The sequence below is a fragment of the Hirundo rustica genome, chromosome 26 (assembly GCF_015227805.2).
Source record: "Hirundo rustica isolate bHirRus1 chromosome 26, bHirRus1.pri.v3, whole genome shotgun sequence".
In the NCBI taxonomy this organism is placed as follows: domain Eukaryota; kingdom Metazoa; phylum Chordata; class Aves; order Passeriformes; family Hirundinidae; genus Hirundo; species Hirundo rustica.
In genome coordinates, this window is record NC_053475.1 from 3,583,166 (window position 1) to 3,599,864 (window position 16,699).

The following is a 16,699-nucleotide window of genomic DNA, read 5'->3' on the forward strand; positions in this document are numbered from 1 at the left end:
ATGGGTGCCTTCTGTTCATGGGCCAGCTGTTAAACCAGGGCCCCCTCCTCCCTGCAGGGACATCTGCTGTTCATGGGCCATCGAGGCTCACTGCCTGGCTGAGACAATTCCAGCATCCACTGGGAGATGCTCCACCCAGGGGAGGAGCATCTGGATTTGGAGCAACCTGGATTTGGAGAGATTTCCATCTGGGATTCAGAACAGCAGCACAGCCTGTGTGCACTGGATTGCCAGAGGAACACCGGACCCATCTCAGCACCACTGCACCCTGCTACAGGATCATCTCTGCTCCAACAGAACCACACCTGTCACTGCAGGAGGACTGCATTGGGCTGCTCCCAACACCCTGACCAGCAGGGTGTCAGGTCACGTTCTGACTCTGTCAGTGTTTTCTTTGTTGTTTGCTTTTTTGTACTACTCCATTTTTATTTTTGATATTCCTAGTAAAGGACTGTTATTCCTATTCCCGTGTCTTTGCCTGAAAGCCCCTTAATTTCAAAATTATAATAATTTGGAGGGAGGGGGTTTGCATTCCCCATTCCGAGGGAGGCTCTGGCTTTCCTTGGCAGGCACCTGGCTTTCCAAACCAAGACACAAGGGAATAACGGTGGATTTATGGTGGATCCTGCTGAGAAAATGACGCAGACAAGAAAAGCAGCTCCATCTCTGTGTGGGCACGGAGCAGGGGGGATGCAGAGGAGCCTCCTCTCCCATGGGATCCAGTTTCTCCCATCTCTGGGGGGCTCAGCATGGCAGGTTCTGGCACCTCATCACCTTCAGCTCTTTGCACCCGCACAGAGAGATCTCAAATCAGAGCCTTGGCAAGCTCCAGGAGGAGACCTCAAACTGAGAGAAAATTGCCCCCCTAACCAAGAGCCCTTAATTGAGGCCCCAGTGCTGGTAGCAGGGGAGTCCCCACCTGAGAGGCCTGGGCTGTCCCAGCAATTAGCAGAGCCAGCCGCTCATTAGGGTAACAAGGAGCTGATGGGACAGGATGTATAAGTACCCTGAGGGCTGCAGAGGGGCTGAGCCTGATTTGTGTCCAGTCTGGGCTCTATGGAGCACCTCCCAAAGCAGGTCTGGGCACTGCTCAGGGGTGGTTTCTGCTGGGGTCACTCTCAGAGCTGCAGGCTCTGACCTTTCTCTTTCTCTCTCTCTCTTTTCAGATGAGGCCACCGACCAACAGTGATTCCTTTTCCAGCAGGTTCCTGGGCCAGGTCCTTCAGCTCAGATTGGTCAAGTACCCGGTGAGTGATGCTGAGGCTGGGATGGGTGAAACCTCAACACTGGCAGTTTCTGGGGGTTTTCTGCTAGCTAGTTTACTTTCTTTCAGTCTTTTCATATTATTAGATATCAGGAAGAAATTCCTCCCTGTGAGGGTGGGCAGGCTCTGGCACAGGTGCCCAGAGCAGCTGTGGCTGCCCCTGGATCCCTGGCAGTGTCTAAGACCGGGTTGGACAGGGCCTTGCCTGCTCCTCTTCAGCTCTTGGTGGCTGCAGCATCTTCATTTCTCTCTCTCTGGGTGAGAAGAAATGGGGGGTTTTGGGAAAGAAGAACAATCCTGCAGGTTTTAGCTGCAGTTGGTCCTAGTCTCAGGTCCACACTGGGACTGAGCAGCGTTTAAAGCTTTCCCTGGGGGCTTGGAACACCTGGAAGTTCTCCCATGTGCTGATGGACCTCTCCTTGCAGCTCAAGGTCCTTCAGAAAGCATCTGTCTGGATTGGATTAGTGTTCCCTGTTGAGACCCTCAGGAGCAAACTCTGCCTTCCAGCCCAGTCCCCCACCAGGCCTGGGAAGCTCGTGCACCTTCTGCTCTCCGTGACTCCCACCAGGATCCAGAACTTCCTGGGCTACCTCCTGACAGAGCGGGGCCAGAGCAACATGTCCAAGGGTAGGAGCTGGGGCCTCCTGGAACACCTGTAGACTTTGCAGCTGGGAAGAGCACAGCGTGGAATTCCCGTAGGGAGCTGGGAAAGCCGCTGGGTTTGTTCTGGGTGTGGTGATTGTGCCTCCTGCGAATCCCTGCAGAGATCCAGGAGGCTCTGAGCCACCCAGCCAGGGAGAGGGATGATGTGGCTCCAGAGCAGCAGTCCTGGCTTGTGTTTCTGGAGAAGGATTTGCCAGAGGATGACTCTGACGACTTCACATACGAGGTGAGCTGTTGCGGCTGCTGAGCAATTCCAAGATGGTTTGGCCTCTGTGTGGGCCTGGGGTGCTCTGGCAGTGTCCCTGTGGAGGAGCCTGCAGAGGTTTCCTTCCCTCTCCCCTCCCTGAGGGCACAGGGTGTCCAGGGAGCACTTGACCATCACCCCAGCACCGTCTGAGAGCTGGGAGTGCCCCACTCACCCCTGAGGTTTCCCTGTGGTCCGTGTCCCTGCAAGGCAGCGTCTCTGTCACCCTTGGCTGTGGCTCCCAGGGCTGTTGGGACAGGACTGGTGTGTCCTTCCCCTCATGTCCCTTCCTCAGAGCTCTTTTTGCCTCACTTTCCCCCAGCCCTCGGAGGTGGAGTCAGACAGTGCCGAGTATCAATCCCAAAACGACACCGACCTGGAGCTGGAGGAGCTGGGTGGGGTCACAGTGTGGGAGGCCTTGGCTGTCCAGGTGAGTGCTCCTGCTCCGTTCCTGGGGACAGCATCGATCCTTGGCTGGAAGGAATTGCCTCAGCCCCCGGCTGCAGGAGGAGGGGGTCTGGGGTTGCTCTGATCGGAATTCCATGAATCCCATATGGATTTTCTGCCGCTCTGACTGTGCCCCTGTGCCACACAACCCCCAGGGCCCCGTGCCCCTGGAGCTGGGAGCAGAGGATCCAGCTGTGGCCAGTGGTGATGCCCAGACCCCAAGAGCCGGCGGGAGCAGCGGGGATGGCAGCGAGCAGGACGCTGACACATCCTGTGACACCAGCTCGTCTCAGGACGAGGTGAGGACCCTTGGCACAATCCCACCCTCTGAGTGTGGAGCTGGGGAGGTGTCACAAGCACCCTGCATGTCCCCAGGCCCTGAGCCTTTGTCACAGAGCTCTGCTGCCACGGGCAAGGGTTGGAGGGGCTCCAGTCCCTGTGCAAGGACGCAACCTCCGTCCCCAGGTGTTGGTGGGGTGGTGCTGGGTGTGCCCAGTGCCTGGGCATTGTCACTGCAGCAGTGCCAGCTGTGCCGCCTCTGATGCAGGGCCACTGCCAGCAGGTTGCCACAAGCCCTTTGTAACTCTCTGACCTGGATATTTTACAGTCAAAAATAGGGATGACTTCCACGAAACTTTTCACCACAAGCAACTTCCATGGGGTCCCTCACTGCTCTGGTCCCAAAGCGGTGCTGGATACCCTCGGAATTCCCAGGAAGCTGCTGCCCTGGGAGGTGGGGGGTTGCTTTGTCCCCAGTGGCAGTGAGGGCAGGCAGTGCTATGGGGAAAATTTCCTGTTTTCCAGGAAAACTAGGAAGCCTGACTTGTGCACCTGAACCTTCTGGGGCTGCCCCGTGCCTGATTCCCTGGGACAGCCGTGTCCCTGAGGAAGATGCCCAGTTAAATGCTGTGTTCATGTTGTTTGTTTCATTTTTCTGAAGTTTATAATAAAATCACTCTGTTTTTCCACGTGCAATGGCTCTATTGGCTGTCAGTACCTGGAGCTGGCATTGCAGGGTGTGGGGCTGCCAGGGGGACATTTCCCTCTGATCCCTCCTGGGGGGGGGTTCCTCAGGGTGCCTGGGAGGGGGATGGCTCTGGGAATGCTGGAATGTGATGGGAAGGGGAGAACTGAAGGTGCAGAGTGAGGCTGGGCAGTGTCTGAGCTTGGACACACAGGCTGCTCCCTGGAGAGCCCTGGGCTGTCTGGTGCCTCCATGGAATCCCCTTCCCTTCTGTCATCCCCAAAAACACAGGAATAACCCCTTGGAATAAACCAAGGGATTTAACACAGGGGCCATGTTCTGCAGCGACCACTTTGAGGTTTTCAATTTGTGTTTTGTCGTTTACCTGGGAGTTGTGAATTGAACCTTCTCTCTCTTCGTGGATCCTAGAAAGGATTCTCTGAGGAAACAGGGATTTTGGGGTCTGGAAAAGCAGGTTGGGATCAGGAGGTGCCTGAGTGTGACCCAGAGCCCTGAGGTTGCCCAGTGCTGGAGCTGTTGCCTGGATCAAGTCCCAAAAATCTGAGGCTGCAAAGAGCAGCAGCTCCTCCAAATGTGGGTGAGGGAACAGGAACAGCTCCGGGGGGTTGGATCCCTTGCTCAGGGCATGCCTGGAGGCTGTGTCTGGCACCGCTGCCTGGAGCTGGCTTTGTGTGGGAATCCACTGGGACTGACAATGCTCCGAGTGCTGAAATGAACTGTGGCACCCTGCGGCAGGGATGTGGGGCTGAAGGAGGAGCTGAGCCCTCAGTTTGGTCTAACCAGGGTGGGCCAGGCCAGTTTAGAAATGCCTGTGATTGTGTCTGCCCCAGCCAGAGCCTCTGAAGGAGCACAAACCCTCCGAGGGGACAGATGAGTGGAGCTGCCCTGAGGGTGTGCTTGTGTCCCAGCTCCTGTGGGCTGCAGGAAAGAGTGGGAGTTCAAAATCCCAGGGAGTTTAAAGGCAAGTCAGGGGGACAGGGGGTCCTGGCTCCCAGATCCTCCTGGGATCAGGGATCTTAATGTCAGGGTTATTAAAGGTTGTTCTGGCTTTTCCTGCCACTCATGTTTCCAAGGCATTCTCTGACCAATGCACCACTTAAAGGCGGAAATTCTGGAGCTTTAGACCCGTGGCTGGGTCAGGACACCTCTCCTGGAGCTGCAGCCCTTGGACTCCTCCCTGGCCCTCTAAAATTGGTTTTACAGCCCTGGCCAGAGATCCAGCACTGGCCCCTTGTGCCTCTGTGCCAGTGGGACATGGCTTGGACCAGGCAGGGCTGTTTTTCTCCCAGGTTGGGTGTTTGTGCACCATTAACAGTCCTGAGTCATGAAACTCAAGCATTCATAAAGCTGCAGTGCCTCGTACCTGGTGTTATCTGCAGCCACAATAGCTCTGCTTTCGTTAGTGCTGAGTAACAGTGAGAATTTTTGTTGTTGTTGTTAAAGGTTGGTAAAGGTGCTGATCCTGCAGCTCCTGGATATTATTCTGGGCTCAGCACTAATTCAGGTGCTCCTTGTTTGTGTTCAAGAGCTCTCCCCTTCTCTGCAGCAGAAATTAGTAAAACATCCTTCACAAAGCTGGGCAAGGGCTCTCTCTGGATTCTGGGCTGGCTTTTCCTCTTGCTCCTGAGCTTTAGGAGCCCTGGATGTGGGGATGAAGGGCAGGCTTGGTTCCTTGCCAGAGTGATGATGTTAAATGTGGTGAGGAAGGAAGCAGCCCTAAATCTGCCTCTGAGCTCATCTGCAAATTAATTCTGGGAATATCCAAAGCTCCCCAGATCTTGAGCTCTGATTTAGGAAGAAGAGACCTCCTCAGCTGAGCATGGAGGAAGTAAATGTCTTGGAGAAGCAGCTGCAGAGCTGTTTGATCCTAAGGGCCATCCCTGAGTCCAGCCCCAGCAGGTGCGTGGTGCCTGGTTGTGAGGAGGAGGAGGAGTGGGATGATGGCCCTTCAGAGGGTGAAGGGGTGCCAAATCACCTGGGGGTGGCCCTGGCTGTTGGTGGCCTCAGGGGTGTCACCACTGAGCTGCTCAAAGTGCTCTGTGTGCACCTGGGCCACACGCCTTTGCAGAAGGATGAGACCGGTGCACGCCAGAAATGCAGGTTTGGGGCTAAAAGGCAGTTTGGGGCCATTTAGTGGGGCTGCAGCCATGGGATGGGATCTGTGTGATGCTTTGGGGACTTTCGGTCTCTCTCCAAGTCTGGGTGAAGCAGGACGGGGATGGAAAGTCTGTCCTGCCCAATCCATGAAGTTCCTCTGGACATCCCTTCCCTCCCTCTCCTTGTTCCTGTTCTTTCTTCCTGGCCTGGGGTTTTTTTTGCCTGGTTTTCCCTGCAGTGTGAGGAGATGGGATACAGGGTGGCTGCAGCCCCCTTGGTTTGGTGCTGGAGGGTGGCAGGAGCAGCCTGGTGGAGCAGGTTATTGAATTCTGCTTGGATGGAGATGCACTGAGCCCTCCTTGCCATTTTCCTTCCTAGGGAAAGGCAGTGGGATGTGCCCAGCTGAGCCTCTGCTGCCCCTGGGCACAGCCCTGGGCATCATCCAGGCCCAGATTTGGTGTGATCCCCGTCTTTCCCTCAGTCCCTGCTGAGGAGCCGATTCCCTCCCTCTGCACCCCTGGAAATCTCCAGGCCCTCCTTTTCCAAGCCCCATTTCCCTGCCCCTCCTGCAGACCAGAGGGTTGGGATGGTGTTGGTCCGGTTCCGTCCCGCACCGGGCGGGAGATGACCTCGAGTCAACCCAGGCACAGAATGGTCCCGGTTCGTTTCGGCTTCTCGGCTTAGCAGCTGGACCCCAAAAGTGTTGTGACAGCAACAGCAGCAGAAGAGAAAAGGCTGGCTCTCAGCTTAGCAGGTTAAAAGATGTTTATTAGCTCCAGAGCTGAGGAGCTGAGCGGCTGAGACGCTGAGAGAGAGATGCTGAGAGAGGTTTTTTTTCCCTCCTACCCCTTATAAGCAGGGGAGGGGTTCCAGGGAGGATACTACAAGACAACAAATCAGGGGATTCAGGGGGTAACAAGGTGTGCCCACCCCCAAGCCTTGGACCACTAAAATCCAGAGCTAAAGGAATTCCCCCCTCAGCCTATCACCTGAAGCCCTCTCCCTGAGATTTCACAACTTGGGAGGGTTCCTGGAGAGACAGGCTGCCCCAGAGCAAGGGGGGTGGGAGGACTGACACAAAACACCTTGTTATACAGAAAACACAAAAAGGGTTACAACATTGGGGATAGAGTGAAATGAACCATAACATAAACTTCTTATAAAAACCTAATAAAACAGTTCTGCACCACCACAGGATGGGTTTTGGATGTGAACCACGCAGGATTGGGGTCCCGGAGCTGAGCTCTGCCCTCCAGGGCCTGCCCGGCCTCGGTGGCTCTGAGGGTGACCCCAGGGCCGGCCCCGTGTCCTGGGCAAAGAGAGAAGCAGGGAGAGCATGGCAAGGAGGGGGAACGGGGAGAGGGAGAAAACTGAGGGGTTAACGCCGTGTTTGGGGGATGAGGAGATGAGCGTGGACCTCGAGGGAGCAGCAGCGGTGACCCTGACAGCCGGGGAGCACCGAGGACACACACGGCCCCGGCAGCCTGCGGCGGGCTCCGGCCTGTGCCGAGGGAGCAGCGGGAAACAAACGGCTTAATTGAGGCGAAAACCATCATAATTAGCATGAACAGATCCAATTAGGAGCCGGGGGCGGGTTACTTTGGGCCAGGCTGGGGGGTCCCGGGGGTGGCAGGGGGGTCCCCCGGGGCAGGGGTTCCTGAGCATCTTCCCCTCCTCGGGCTGCTGGCTCTGTGCCCCGGCCAGAGCTTAATGAGGCTGGAGCGATGGATTAGGCAGGCTGTGCTCGGCCAGGGAGAGCAGCGATCGAGGCCGGTAATTGAGAGGGGCAGGAGCCCCATTCCAGCCCTGCCCCAGGGCTGGAAGGAGCGTTTTGCTCTTTCCTGTGAGGAGTAGAGGACAAAGTGCTCCAGTCTGTCCTTTAAGGTGAACTGCTAGGTTCCGGGAGGGGGGACGTGCTCAGCTGCAGCCCTGGCATGCTGGAAATAGTGAGGTTAAATATTAACTGTGAGATCTAATGTTAGAGCAGGAACGTCTTTCCCAGCATAAAGGGATTCAAAGTGTTCATTTCCAGCAAAATCATCATTATGGGTCATGATTTTAGCTACGAAATTTTCTCCTGTTTTGGGAGAACGTGAAACCACAACACTTCTCGCTGGGCTTCTCTTTCCTGTTCAGTCTCCTGCCCCTCCAGGAGTTATTCCTGGAGGAAGTTATCCTCAAATCCACCATTCCAGCATCCCTGAACTCACCCCCAGCTGCTGTGCCCGGCTGCTCCCGCAGTGTGGAAAGCGAAGCAGGAGCCCCTGTGCCTGGCGTGGTCCCAGTAACACCAGTAGAGCCACCAGCAGGAGGAGCAGGCAGGTGCTTCTGCCGTTCCTCGAAAGCTTTGGGAGCTCTCAGGGCCGGGCAATGCCATCCTCACAGGATTGGGATAATTTGGGGTCTGTGTGTGTGTCCTGCTCAGCCTCTGGTGCTGTCACCTGTGTGAGGTTCCTGCCAGCAGCTGGTGACAGCTCTCAGTGATAATCTCAGCTTTATCTTCCCCTGTGCCAGTGGCAGGAATGAGAGAGGCTGTGATGTGTCCCCGGGGAGCCCAGCTCCAGCTGCCCCAAACCCAGCAGGTTTTACAGCTGCAGGGGACAAACACCTGTCCCCACATGTGCTCACCGCCCCAGGTAACTCGGACTCAGGGTGAGGGGCCCAGCCCTGGGTGCCTGGGGAATGACTTTGTGCCTGTCTGGGGACACAGCACGGGGGTGGCCAGGGACAGGGCAGGTGCTGGCTCTGCTTCGCTCTGGGATGTGCAGGGAAGGACCAGCCCCGTGTCTCCTGTTGCCCTTTGGCGTTTTGCAGATGCCAGGGAGGGATTTGCATCAGGGTTTACCCTGCTCCCTGTGGATTATCTGGATCTGGGAGCCTGAAGATGCCTTGGACCAGCTAAGCAGCGTTTTACCCCTGAGGAGGGCTCCAGCCAGGTGTGTAACAGGGTGACAGCAGTGACAGATCGCTCTGGCCATCACCAGCATCTCTGGACAAGGAACCATCTCCTCAGAGGTGCAGAATTCCCAGCCCAGATATTTTTGGCCGGTGACTGCTGTGAATGTTGATGTTTTCCAAAGGCTCTGAGCCCATATTTGTGCTGCTGCCCTTGTTGGCGTCTCCAAGCTGTTGGTCACAGTTGGGTGGCGGGGAGGAACTGGTGAAACAGCAGATGCCACGGCTGGGCTGGCGTCCAGCTGAGACCTGGAGACTCATTGTGTGTCACACTGTGGGAAAAGCAAGGGAAAAAGGATGGAAAAATGAGGGAAAAGTGGTATCCAGCAGGCCAGACCCCTCCTGTAAATAACTGGGAGCTGAGCTGTGCCTCTCTCCCGGTGTCTTCCCAGCTCCAGCCCAGTGAAAGCTCTTGGAAGCACAGCTGGGAAGGGCAGCATTGATATGCACATACATAAGGTGTGACTCACCCCACAAAGCAGAGTCATTTTCAGGCCTGATTATCCTCAGCCGTGCGCTCCCCAAAACTCGCTGGTTTCGTTCATATTTCGTATAAAGATGATGCGAGGTATTAGCTTAGAAAAATGGGAGGTGACGGGGGAGCCAGGGAGATATGGATGGCTCCCATCCCCACCGCAAAGAGGGACAGAGGGATGAGGTCAGTGCCAGGGAGCCGAGCTGCTGGTGCCAATGTGTGACCTCCGGGTGCCTGTGCCCTCGAGAGGCCTTCGGGTGAGGGGTGCAGAGGAGACCCCGGGGTCAAGGATGGGCCAGTCTGGAGAAAGGTTGTTTATAAGTGTGTGTAGTGACAGGGGAATGGTTTCAGACTGACAGAGAGGAAGTTTAGATGGGAGATTGGGCAGGAATTGTTGGCTGTGAGGGTGTTGAGGCCCTGGCACAGGGTGCCCAGAGCAGCTGTGGCTGCCCCTGGATCCCTGGCAGTGCCCAAGGCCAGGTTGGACAAGGTTTGGAGCAGCCTGGGACAGTGGGAGCTGTCCCTGCCATGGCACGGGGTGGAACAAGATGGGCTTAAAAGTCCCTTCCCACCCAAACTGTTCCATGATTGCACGGAGTTTCTTGGCCCTGGATCTGCCTCCAACCTGTGGCTGGTTCACGCACCAAAAAGGTGAGAGTGCAGATTGTCACCTCCTTGCTGTGACACTCTCTTCTCCCCAGAGACCTCCCTGAGAGCTGTGGATGCTCCTCTGCCCACAGCAGGTGACTCGTGCTCCTACGGCGTCCCCACATCCCAGCTGTGGGAAGGGGAGACCCAGGCAATGTGGAGAAGCAGGAGAAGCTGCAGGGTCCCTGAGGGGCCCTGGCTGGCTCAGCATCGCACCCTCGATGCCTCTCGGAGCTCCCAGCAGCTGCCCCATCCCTGCAGAGCTCAGTGGGCACTGCTGGGACCTCAGGGACTGCTGAGGATGAGCAGAGATGTGGCATTTGGTGACACAGGTGGGCGTGGCAGTGGTTGGACTCGATCTGAGGGGTTTTCCAGCCTTTCAGATTCCATAACTTCCAGCTCCTCCAGCGAAGGAGGCTTCATGCCCACGCCAGCCATGGAACTGTCCTGGTTTGAATCTTCTGCTGCACTTTCCAGCCAGGCCCCTCGCAGGTTCCAGGGGAGGGCAGGAATCCAAGGAGCACCTCGTTCATCACCAGCACCGAGCAGCTCCTCCCACCTGGTTCCAGGTTTTTCATGCAGTTCCCAGCAGAGGCGGAGCGTGATCTGCCGACACCAAGCCCAGCCCTCCCACGCTCCCAGGGAAGGAGGGGGCTCCTCTTCTGCTGCTTTCGCTCAGGAGTGACTTCTGTCCTTGGCTGTACCTCGCTTGGGGATCAAAGGCCAGGAGCTTTGCACAAAGGATTGAAACAATCCCATTCCTGGTGTTGATCAGTCATGGAAGCTCCTAAATGGGAAGGGACCCACAGGATCATCATTCCAGCCCCTGTCCCTGCACAGACACCCCAACAATCCCACCCTGAGCACCCCTGAGAGCGCTGTCCAAACGCTCCTGCAGCTCTGGCAGCCTCGGGGCTGGGGCCATTCCCTGTTCAGCGCCCAACATCCTTGGGGAAAGAGCCTTTCCCTGGTATCCAGGGAGCCAAGGGGTGTCTGGGGGATGGGGATTTCACCCCGGGCTCTTTTCAAGCCGAGGTGCACAGGAGGACTGGGGGAGCTGCAGCCCCCATGCACTTCCCCTCCGTGCAGGCAGCCCACAGCAGATGTCCTCCCACCAGCCGTGCATCATTCATGCAAGAGTGCTCCCTATCTGATAAATCATGTTGGAGAGACAAGACACAATGGGGCTTTTAATTATAGAAACAATTAGCCAGGATTAATGACAGCAGTGGTGTGACGGTGTTGTTACTCCCAAAGAAAGAAGATTTAGGGGTTTTGTCAGACATGGGGAGCACTGAGATGCTGCCTTGGGTGTTGGATGCACCTCAGCACCCACCTCTCTTCCTCACATTTGGGGGCTTCCAGGGACTTCAATGGGTGAAACCTTGGGAAGGTTTTTGAGTGAGGGAATGAGAGGACACTGAGGTGGAGCAGAGCCTGGGGGTGGCCCAGGCCCCATGATGGGGAGCACGGACAGCTCAGCTCAATGTCACCAGCCCCTGGCCAGTGTGGATGTGTCCCTCAGGTTCCTGTGACCCGAGCAGAGGTGCTGCTCCCCGCAAACACCTTCAACACCCAGGGTGGCCCCTGATACAGCACTGGCATCTCTGCACCTCTCAGAGCCAAGGATCAGATCCCAGATCACTAATCATGGAATGGTTTGGGTTGGAAAGGACATTAGAGATCATCCCATTCCACCCCTGCCACGGGCAGGGACACCTTCTGCCATTCCAGGGTGCTCCAACCCCCTCCAACCTGGCCAACAACTTCCAGAGTCCAGGAGTAGACACAGCTGCTCTGGTCAACCTGTGCCTCCCCACTCCCAGCACACAAATTTCCCACCTGCTTCCTCAGCAAAACCCCCCAAAACCCCATTTCTGCCTCCCAGCAGCTCCACGAGCTGATCTTGGGGCTGGGATCCGGGTTTAATCTGTTCAGAAGACACCACCAGAGCCGATGGCTTGGGAAAACACAGAAGTCAGCAGTAGCTTCCCTTTGCCTGCAGCCCTGGCTGTTGCCCACAGAGGAGGCTGGGAACAGCCCCCGGGGAGCAGGGACACAAACACGGAGTGACAGGAGCACAACAGACACGTCAGGGTCACCGGGGTGGCCGGAGCTGTCGGCAGAGGTGAGGTGGCACAATCCACACCAGCCTGGAGCCTGGAGCTGCCCTCCTCCTCCCTCTGCGGGATGCTGGGGTGGGATGCTCCAGTGGAATACTCAGTGGGATGGTTGGATAGTGCAGGTGAGGCTCAGGGTTGGCAGGGGCTGCTCCAAGGGTTTGGCTGCTGGGAGGGGAGAGCATTGCCCTGGGGGAGCTGAGCCTGTCTCTCCCCTGCTGAATCCCCCTGGTACCTGCCCCACGCCCCCCGTGCTGGGAGCTGGGCTTGGGAACCCTGGGAGCACCCTGTGCTCAGGAGGACCCCAAGGTCTGGGCCAGGATTTACCCCAGGGCAGAGCAGAGCAGAGCAGCCCTGAATTCCACATGACTCGGGGTGGAGCAGGGGCAGGATGCCAAACAGGCTGGACCACGCTCAGCCCAGGTGATCCAGTCCCTGGCCAGTTCACCCAGCACAGCCTGGAAAAGCCATTCCCAGTGTTCCTGCCTGCTGGGGGATGTCTGGTGGGGAAGGTTTCCCAGTCCAAACTGTCCTGCTGGATTAATAATTCACAGAGTGAGGCAGGGCTCAGCGACCTCCACCCCTCTCACATATCCAAGGATCCAGGAGCTGCTGCTGGAATGACGAGCAGGGACAGGAGGATGGGGACGGTCACAATGAAGCTGTGGACCCTTGGGCACTGCTGCCCATCCTGCCCAGGCCATGGGGTGCAAGGAGATGCACCAGGAGAACGTCTCCGGATCCCTGTGCCAGGTACAAGTCTTGTTTCCAAACAGTTTTTCCTTCCATGGAGGATGTGGGCGGATTTGTTGCCTGTGGAAGTGAGACACTAATAATGCTGGCTGGGTGCCAGGCCTGTTCTCACCTCCAGCACTGACAGCTCCCCAAAATCCTCCTGTCAGCCCCATTTCATGACAATCCCCCCACCTGAGAGGCCACCTGGGGATGTGGGAAGAGCCAGGAGTGCCCAGAGCCCAGCCCTGAGTGTCTCCTCCAGCCCCCGAGGTTGCCAGAGGGGCTGGAATTGCCTGACTGGCAGCTGACAGCCAGAACCCATTCCCACAGGATCAAGCTGGAGAAATTCCTTCATGTCCCAGAGCCACGTTCAGCCACATTCAACCCAGTTCAACATCAGGGCAGCCAGAGCATTCTGGAACCTGCTCCTGATCCCTGCGGAGGGCACGAGGAATGAGGGTTCTTCTGGCAGGCAAAAGACATCCAGCACTGTGGAGCTTCAGCAGAGACTCTCGATATCTGGAAACAGCTGGATTCCTCGGGGGAGAAACCATCATCTTCATCCTGGTGTTGGCCAAAACCCCCGGAGACCAACGCAGGGAGAGAAACCACGGAACCATTAAGGCTGGAAAAGATCTGTGAGATCACAGGGTCCAACAATTAATGATGATCCAGGAAATTGGGAGCTGTTTCCTGCGAACACTTTTCCTGTTTAAAACCTTTTCCCTAACCATGGCAGCCTCCCTGTCCGAGCCCTTGGATGGGCAGGGAAATTAATAATGTGTTCAGCCAGGAAAAGTTTCCCAAGTCTTCCTGGTTACTAAAGGATTCGTCAGAGATCTTCCCTCCCAAATTAGACCTTGTAGACCCCCCCAGCTGATGAATCAGCTCTGCCATCACCGCATCCCAGCATAATTTGTCTTTCAACCTAACAACTCCCATCCCACTCCAAGGACGTGGAGCAAGAGTAGGCAGCAAAAAAAAAAAAACAAAAAAACCCAGGACCCATGTGCTGGTCTGGGGAGAGCAGGAAAAAATGGGCACAGGGGGAGGTTCTTCCTTTGCTGTTTGAGTTCATATTCGAGACGTGATCCATGTGAGGACAGGGAAGAAGCAGAATTTGGGGGATTGGCACTTCCTCGCCTCAGCATGACCCTGAAGCAGGAAAAGGACTGGGAAAGGCACATCCCTCAAAACAGAGGGGGGGAAACCTCGAGAGCCTCCAGCGAGCAAAGGCATGGTGTGTTGTCACCACTGTCACCTGCCAGCTACACCTGGGCACAGGTGAGGGGCTGGCAGCTCCTGCTGGGAGGTCACTGAGCCCACGCTGGGGTGTGGGTGCTCCCCTTCACCCGTTTGGTGCTGTGAGTCCCTTCCTTCCCACCCAGGGGACAGTCCTGGTGGTGACTGGGGAGGTGGCCCTGAGCCCCTCGCGCCAAGTGACAACGCCCTGAGGTGTGACCGTGGGTCAGACACGCTGCCAGCTGGGAGGGAGCCAGCAGGACAGGCTGAGGGGATGTCCCTGCCTGGTGCCCCCAGCCCAGCGAGCCATTCCTGAGCCATCCCTGGCCAGGGCCATCCCACAGCAGAGATAGGCACGGATTTGGGGTTTTATTGCTGTGCAATCCTGTTCAGATCCCCTGGGGACAAGGGAACCCAAGCGCTCCACCATGGCCCCATCCCTGGGCAGGAAGCAGCAGCTCCCAGAGCTGATGAGGCCAAGGTGATGAATGAAGGGGATTAGAACCTCTCTGTCTGCGGGTCTCGGCGACACGGGGACATTTCCATCTGGAAGGTGGAAATGCCGTGTTTGCCGTCCGTGGCACCTCAGTGCCTGGAATTCTAATCGCCTCCAAAGCAGCTCTAATGGTATTTGAAAAGGAGCCGGGACTCGATGCCACTCGCAGATAAAGGCAGGAGGGAGGGCGAGGAGAGGGAGACGGGGGCGGCAGCGCGTTCCTTCCGCACGCTGCGGCTGAGGGGATGTGGGCTGGATTCCATCAGGAGCAATTTCCTCGCGGGGAGGCGGCGGAGTGGCCGCCCCCAGCTCCCCGAGGGTGGGATCGCTCCGGGAACGGCAGCGCAGGGATCCCTGAGCTTGTTCGGGGATGGGGAGGCGGCCTGAGACCTGGTGAGACAGGAATCACCCGGCAAAAAAACCCCCAGTGTTCCACTGGTTCTCATCGGTACGGCCGGAGCAGAGACGGAGGGGAGGCTCCTCGGGGGCTGCAGCTCCTCCCGAGGGGAGGCGGAGGGGCAGGGGCTGAGCTCTGCTCTGGGACAGGGACAGGAGCCCAGCAAGGGCTGGAGCTGTGCCAGGCCTTGGGATGGAGCTCAGGGAAAGGTTCTTCCCCCCGAGGGTGCTGGGCACTGCCCAGGCTCCCCAGGGAATGGTCCCAGCCCCGAGGCTGCCAGAGCTGCAGGAGCGTTTGGACAGCGCTCTCAGGGGTGCTCAGGGTGGGATTGTTGGGGTGTCTGTGCAGGGACAGGGGCTGGAATGATGATCCCTGAAGATCCCTTCCCACTCAGGATATTCTGATAATTTATTCCCCTCGACCAGCGGGGCCAGCATTGCCCAGCTCATTTCCCCATCCTGGCAGCTGTGTGGTTTCTGTTTGCCCTGCTGATCCAGGGAGGTGCTGCAGGCACCAGGATGCACTGGCAGAGGAGCCGCTGCCAGCCCCGGTTCCTCCTCCCCACTGTGATCCTTGGCTCCACACCAGGGTTTGCTGCTGCTGCCCAGCCAGGCAGGAGGACAGAGCCACCTGTGTCCCCAAAGGGCCCCCCGCCGCGCTGGGAGCAGCCTGGGGACAGCGCAGGGACAGGGGTGGGGTTGGGGGAGTCCCTGGGGTGGGAAAGTCTCATGTTGGGCCCCCTGCCTGGCCCAAAAGCAGCGGGAGCAGAACACTGCAGGCTCCAAATGCAGCTGCCCCAAGCTGCCTGTGCTGAGGGGTTTGGGGAGCGGGCGGCTGGGCTGTGCTTGCACTCTCCAGGTGATCACCTCAGGTTTTACCCCCAACATTTGCCCTTCTTGCCCACTTATAATTACGTTATTTTTATCAGGGCCGGGGTGTGCTTGGCACAGTTGTGGGGCCATCCTGGTGTGAATGGGCAGGACAATCACTGAATCCCAGAATATCCTGAGTTGGAAAGGATCCCTCAGGGATCATCAATCCAGCCCCTGTCCCTGCACAGACACCCCAACAATCCCACCCTGAGCACCCCTGAGAGCGCTGTCCAAACGCTCCTGCAGCTCTGGCAGCCTTGGGGCTGGGACCATTCCCTGGGGAGCCTGGGCAGTGCCCAGCACCCTCGGGGGGAAGAACCTTTCCCTGAGCTCCATCCCAAGGCCTGGCACAGCTCCAGCCCTTGCTGGGCTCCTGTCCCTGTCCCAGAGCAGAGCTCAGCCCCTGCCCCTCCGCCTCCCCTCGGGAGGAGCTGCAGCCCCCGAGGAGCCTCCCCTCAGCCTCCTCTGCTCCAGCTGAACGAGCCAAGTGCCCTCAGCCCCTCCTCACATGGCTTCCCCTCAAGCTCCTCCTCATCTTCCTTGCCCTCCTTTGGACGCTCTAATGGCTCAATATCCATCTCATGTGGGTGATCCATCCTCGGAGCTCTGCGGGGCTGGGCAGCCCTGGAGGTGAGAGAAGCTCCACATCTGGCTGTGCCCAGCTCCATGAGCTTGGACACAGGAGGGGTCTGGGGGCTGTGCAAGCCCCCGTGATCCCCAGCAAAGAAGGGATGGCCTTGAAAATGGGACCTGGGGTGGCCAAAGTCGTGCACCAGGAGAAATGCAGCCAGCGTTGGGAAACCAGAGATAATTTGCTTTCTCTGAGCAGGGCTCTGTTAGGCTGGGTTTGAGGGCTGCGGAGCCTGCAAAGCTCCTGAAGCCGGCTGGGGCTGGGTGATCCTGCAAAACTGGCCCTTACAAAAGGGAGGAAATCCTCTTCTGTTGAGTTTGTCACCTTGGGGTGACTTCAGCGCAAGAAGGGACACCTGGACCCAGACATGAGGGCTCACTTGCAGCAGGAGGAAGGGCAGGTGAGGATCCCAGCACTGCTTGAAGCCC

General features: G+C 57.5%; 1 protein-coding gene across 1 annotated transcript; it reads left to right on the forward strand.

Moving 5' to 3' along the window:
* Positions 1-1,007: 1,007 nt before the first annotated feature.
* LOC120763528 (uncharacterized) lies at positions 1,008-3,593 on the forward strand. Its single transcript, XM_040086948.1, has 7 exons — positions 1,008-1,077; positions 1,167-1,247; positions 1,690-1,891; positions 2,029-2,153; positions 2,494-2,601; positions 2,774-2,917; positions 3,423-3,593. The coding sequence occupies exons 1-7, from the start codon at positions 1,057-1,059 to the stop codon at positions 3,429-3,431; spliced, it is 690 nt and encodes a 229-aa protein (XP_039942882.1). The 5' UTR covers positions 1,008-1,056; the 3' UTR covers positions 3,432-3,593.
* The last annotated feature ends 13,106 nt before the right edge of the window (positions 3,594-16,699 follow it).

Coding starts and splice junctions, on each gene's coding strand:
- LOC120763528 (XM_040086948.1), top strand. CDS start 1,057: ATGGAGCACCTCCCAAAGCAG. Junction 1,248..1,689: donor TCAGATTGGTCAAGTACCCG/GTGAGTGATGCT, acceptor CTCTCCTTGCAG/CTCAAGGTCCTTCAGAAAGC. Junction 2,602..2,773: donor GGGAGGCCTTGGCTGTCCAG/GTGAGTGCTCCT, acceptor CACAACCCCCAG/GGCCCCGTGCCCCTGGAGCT.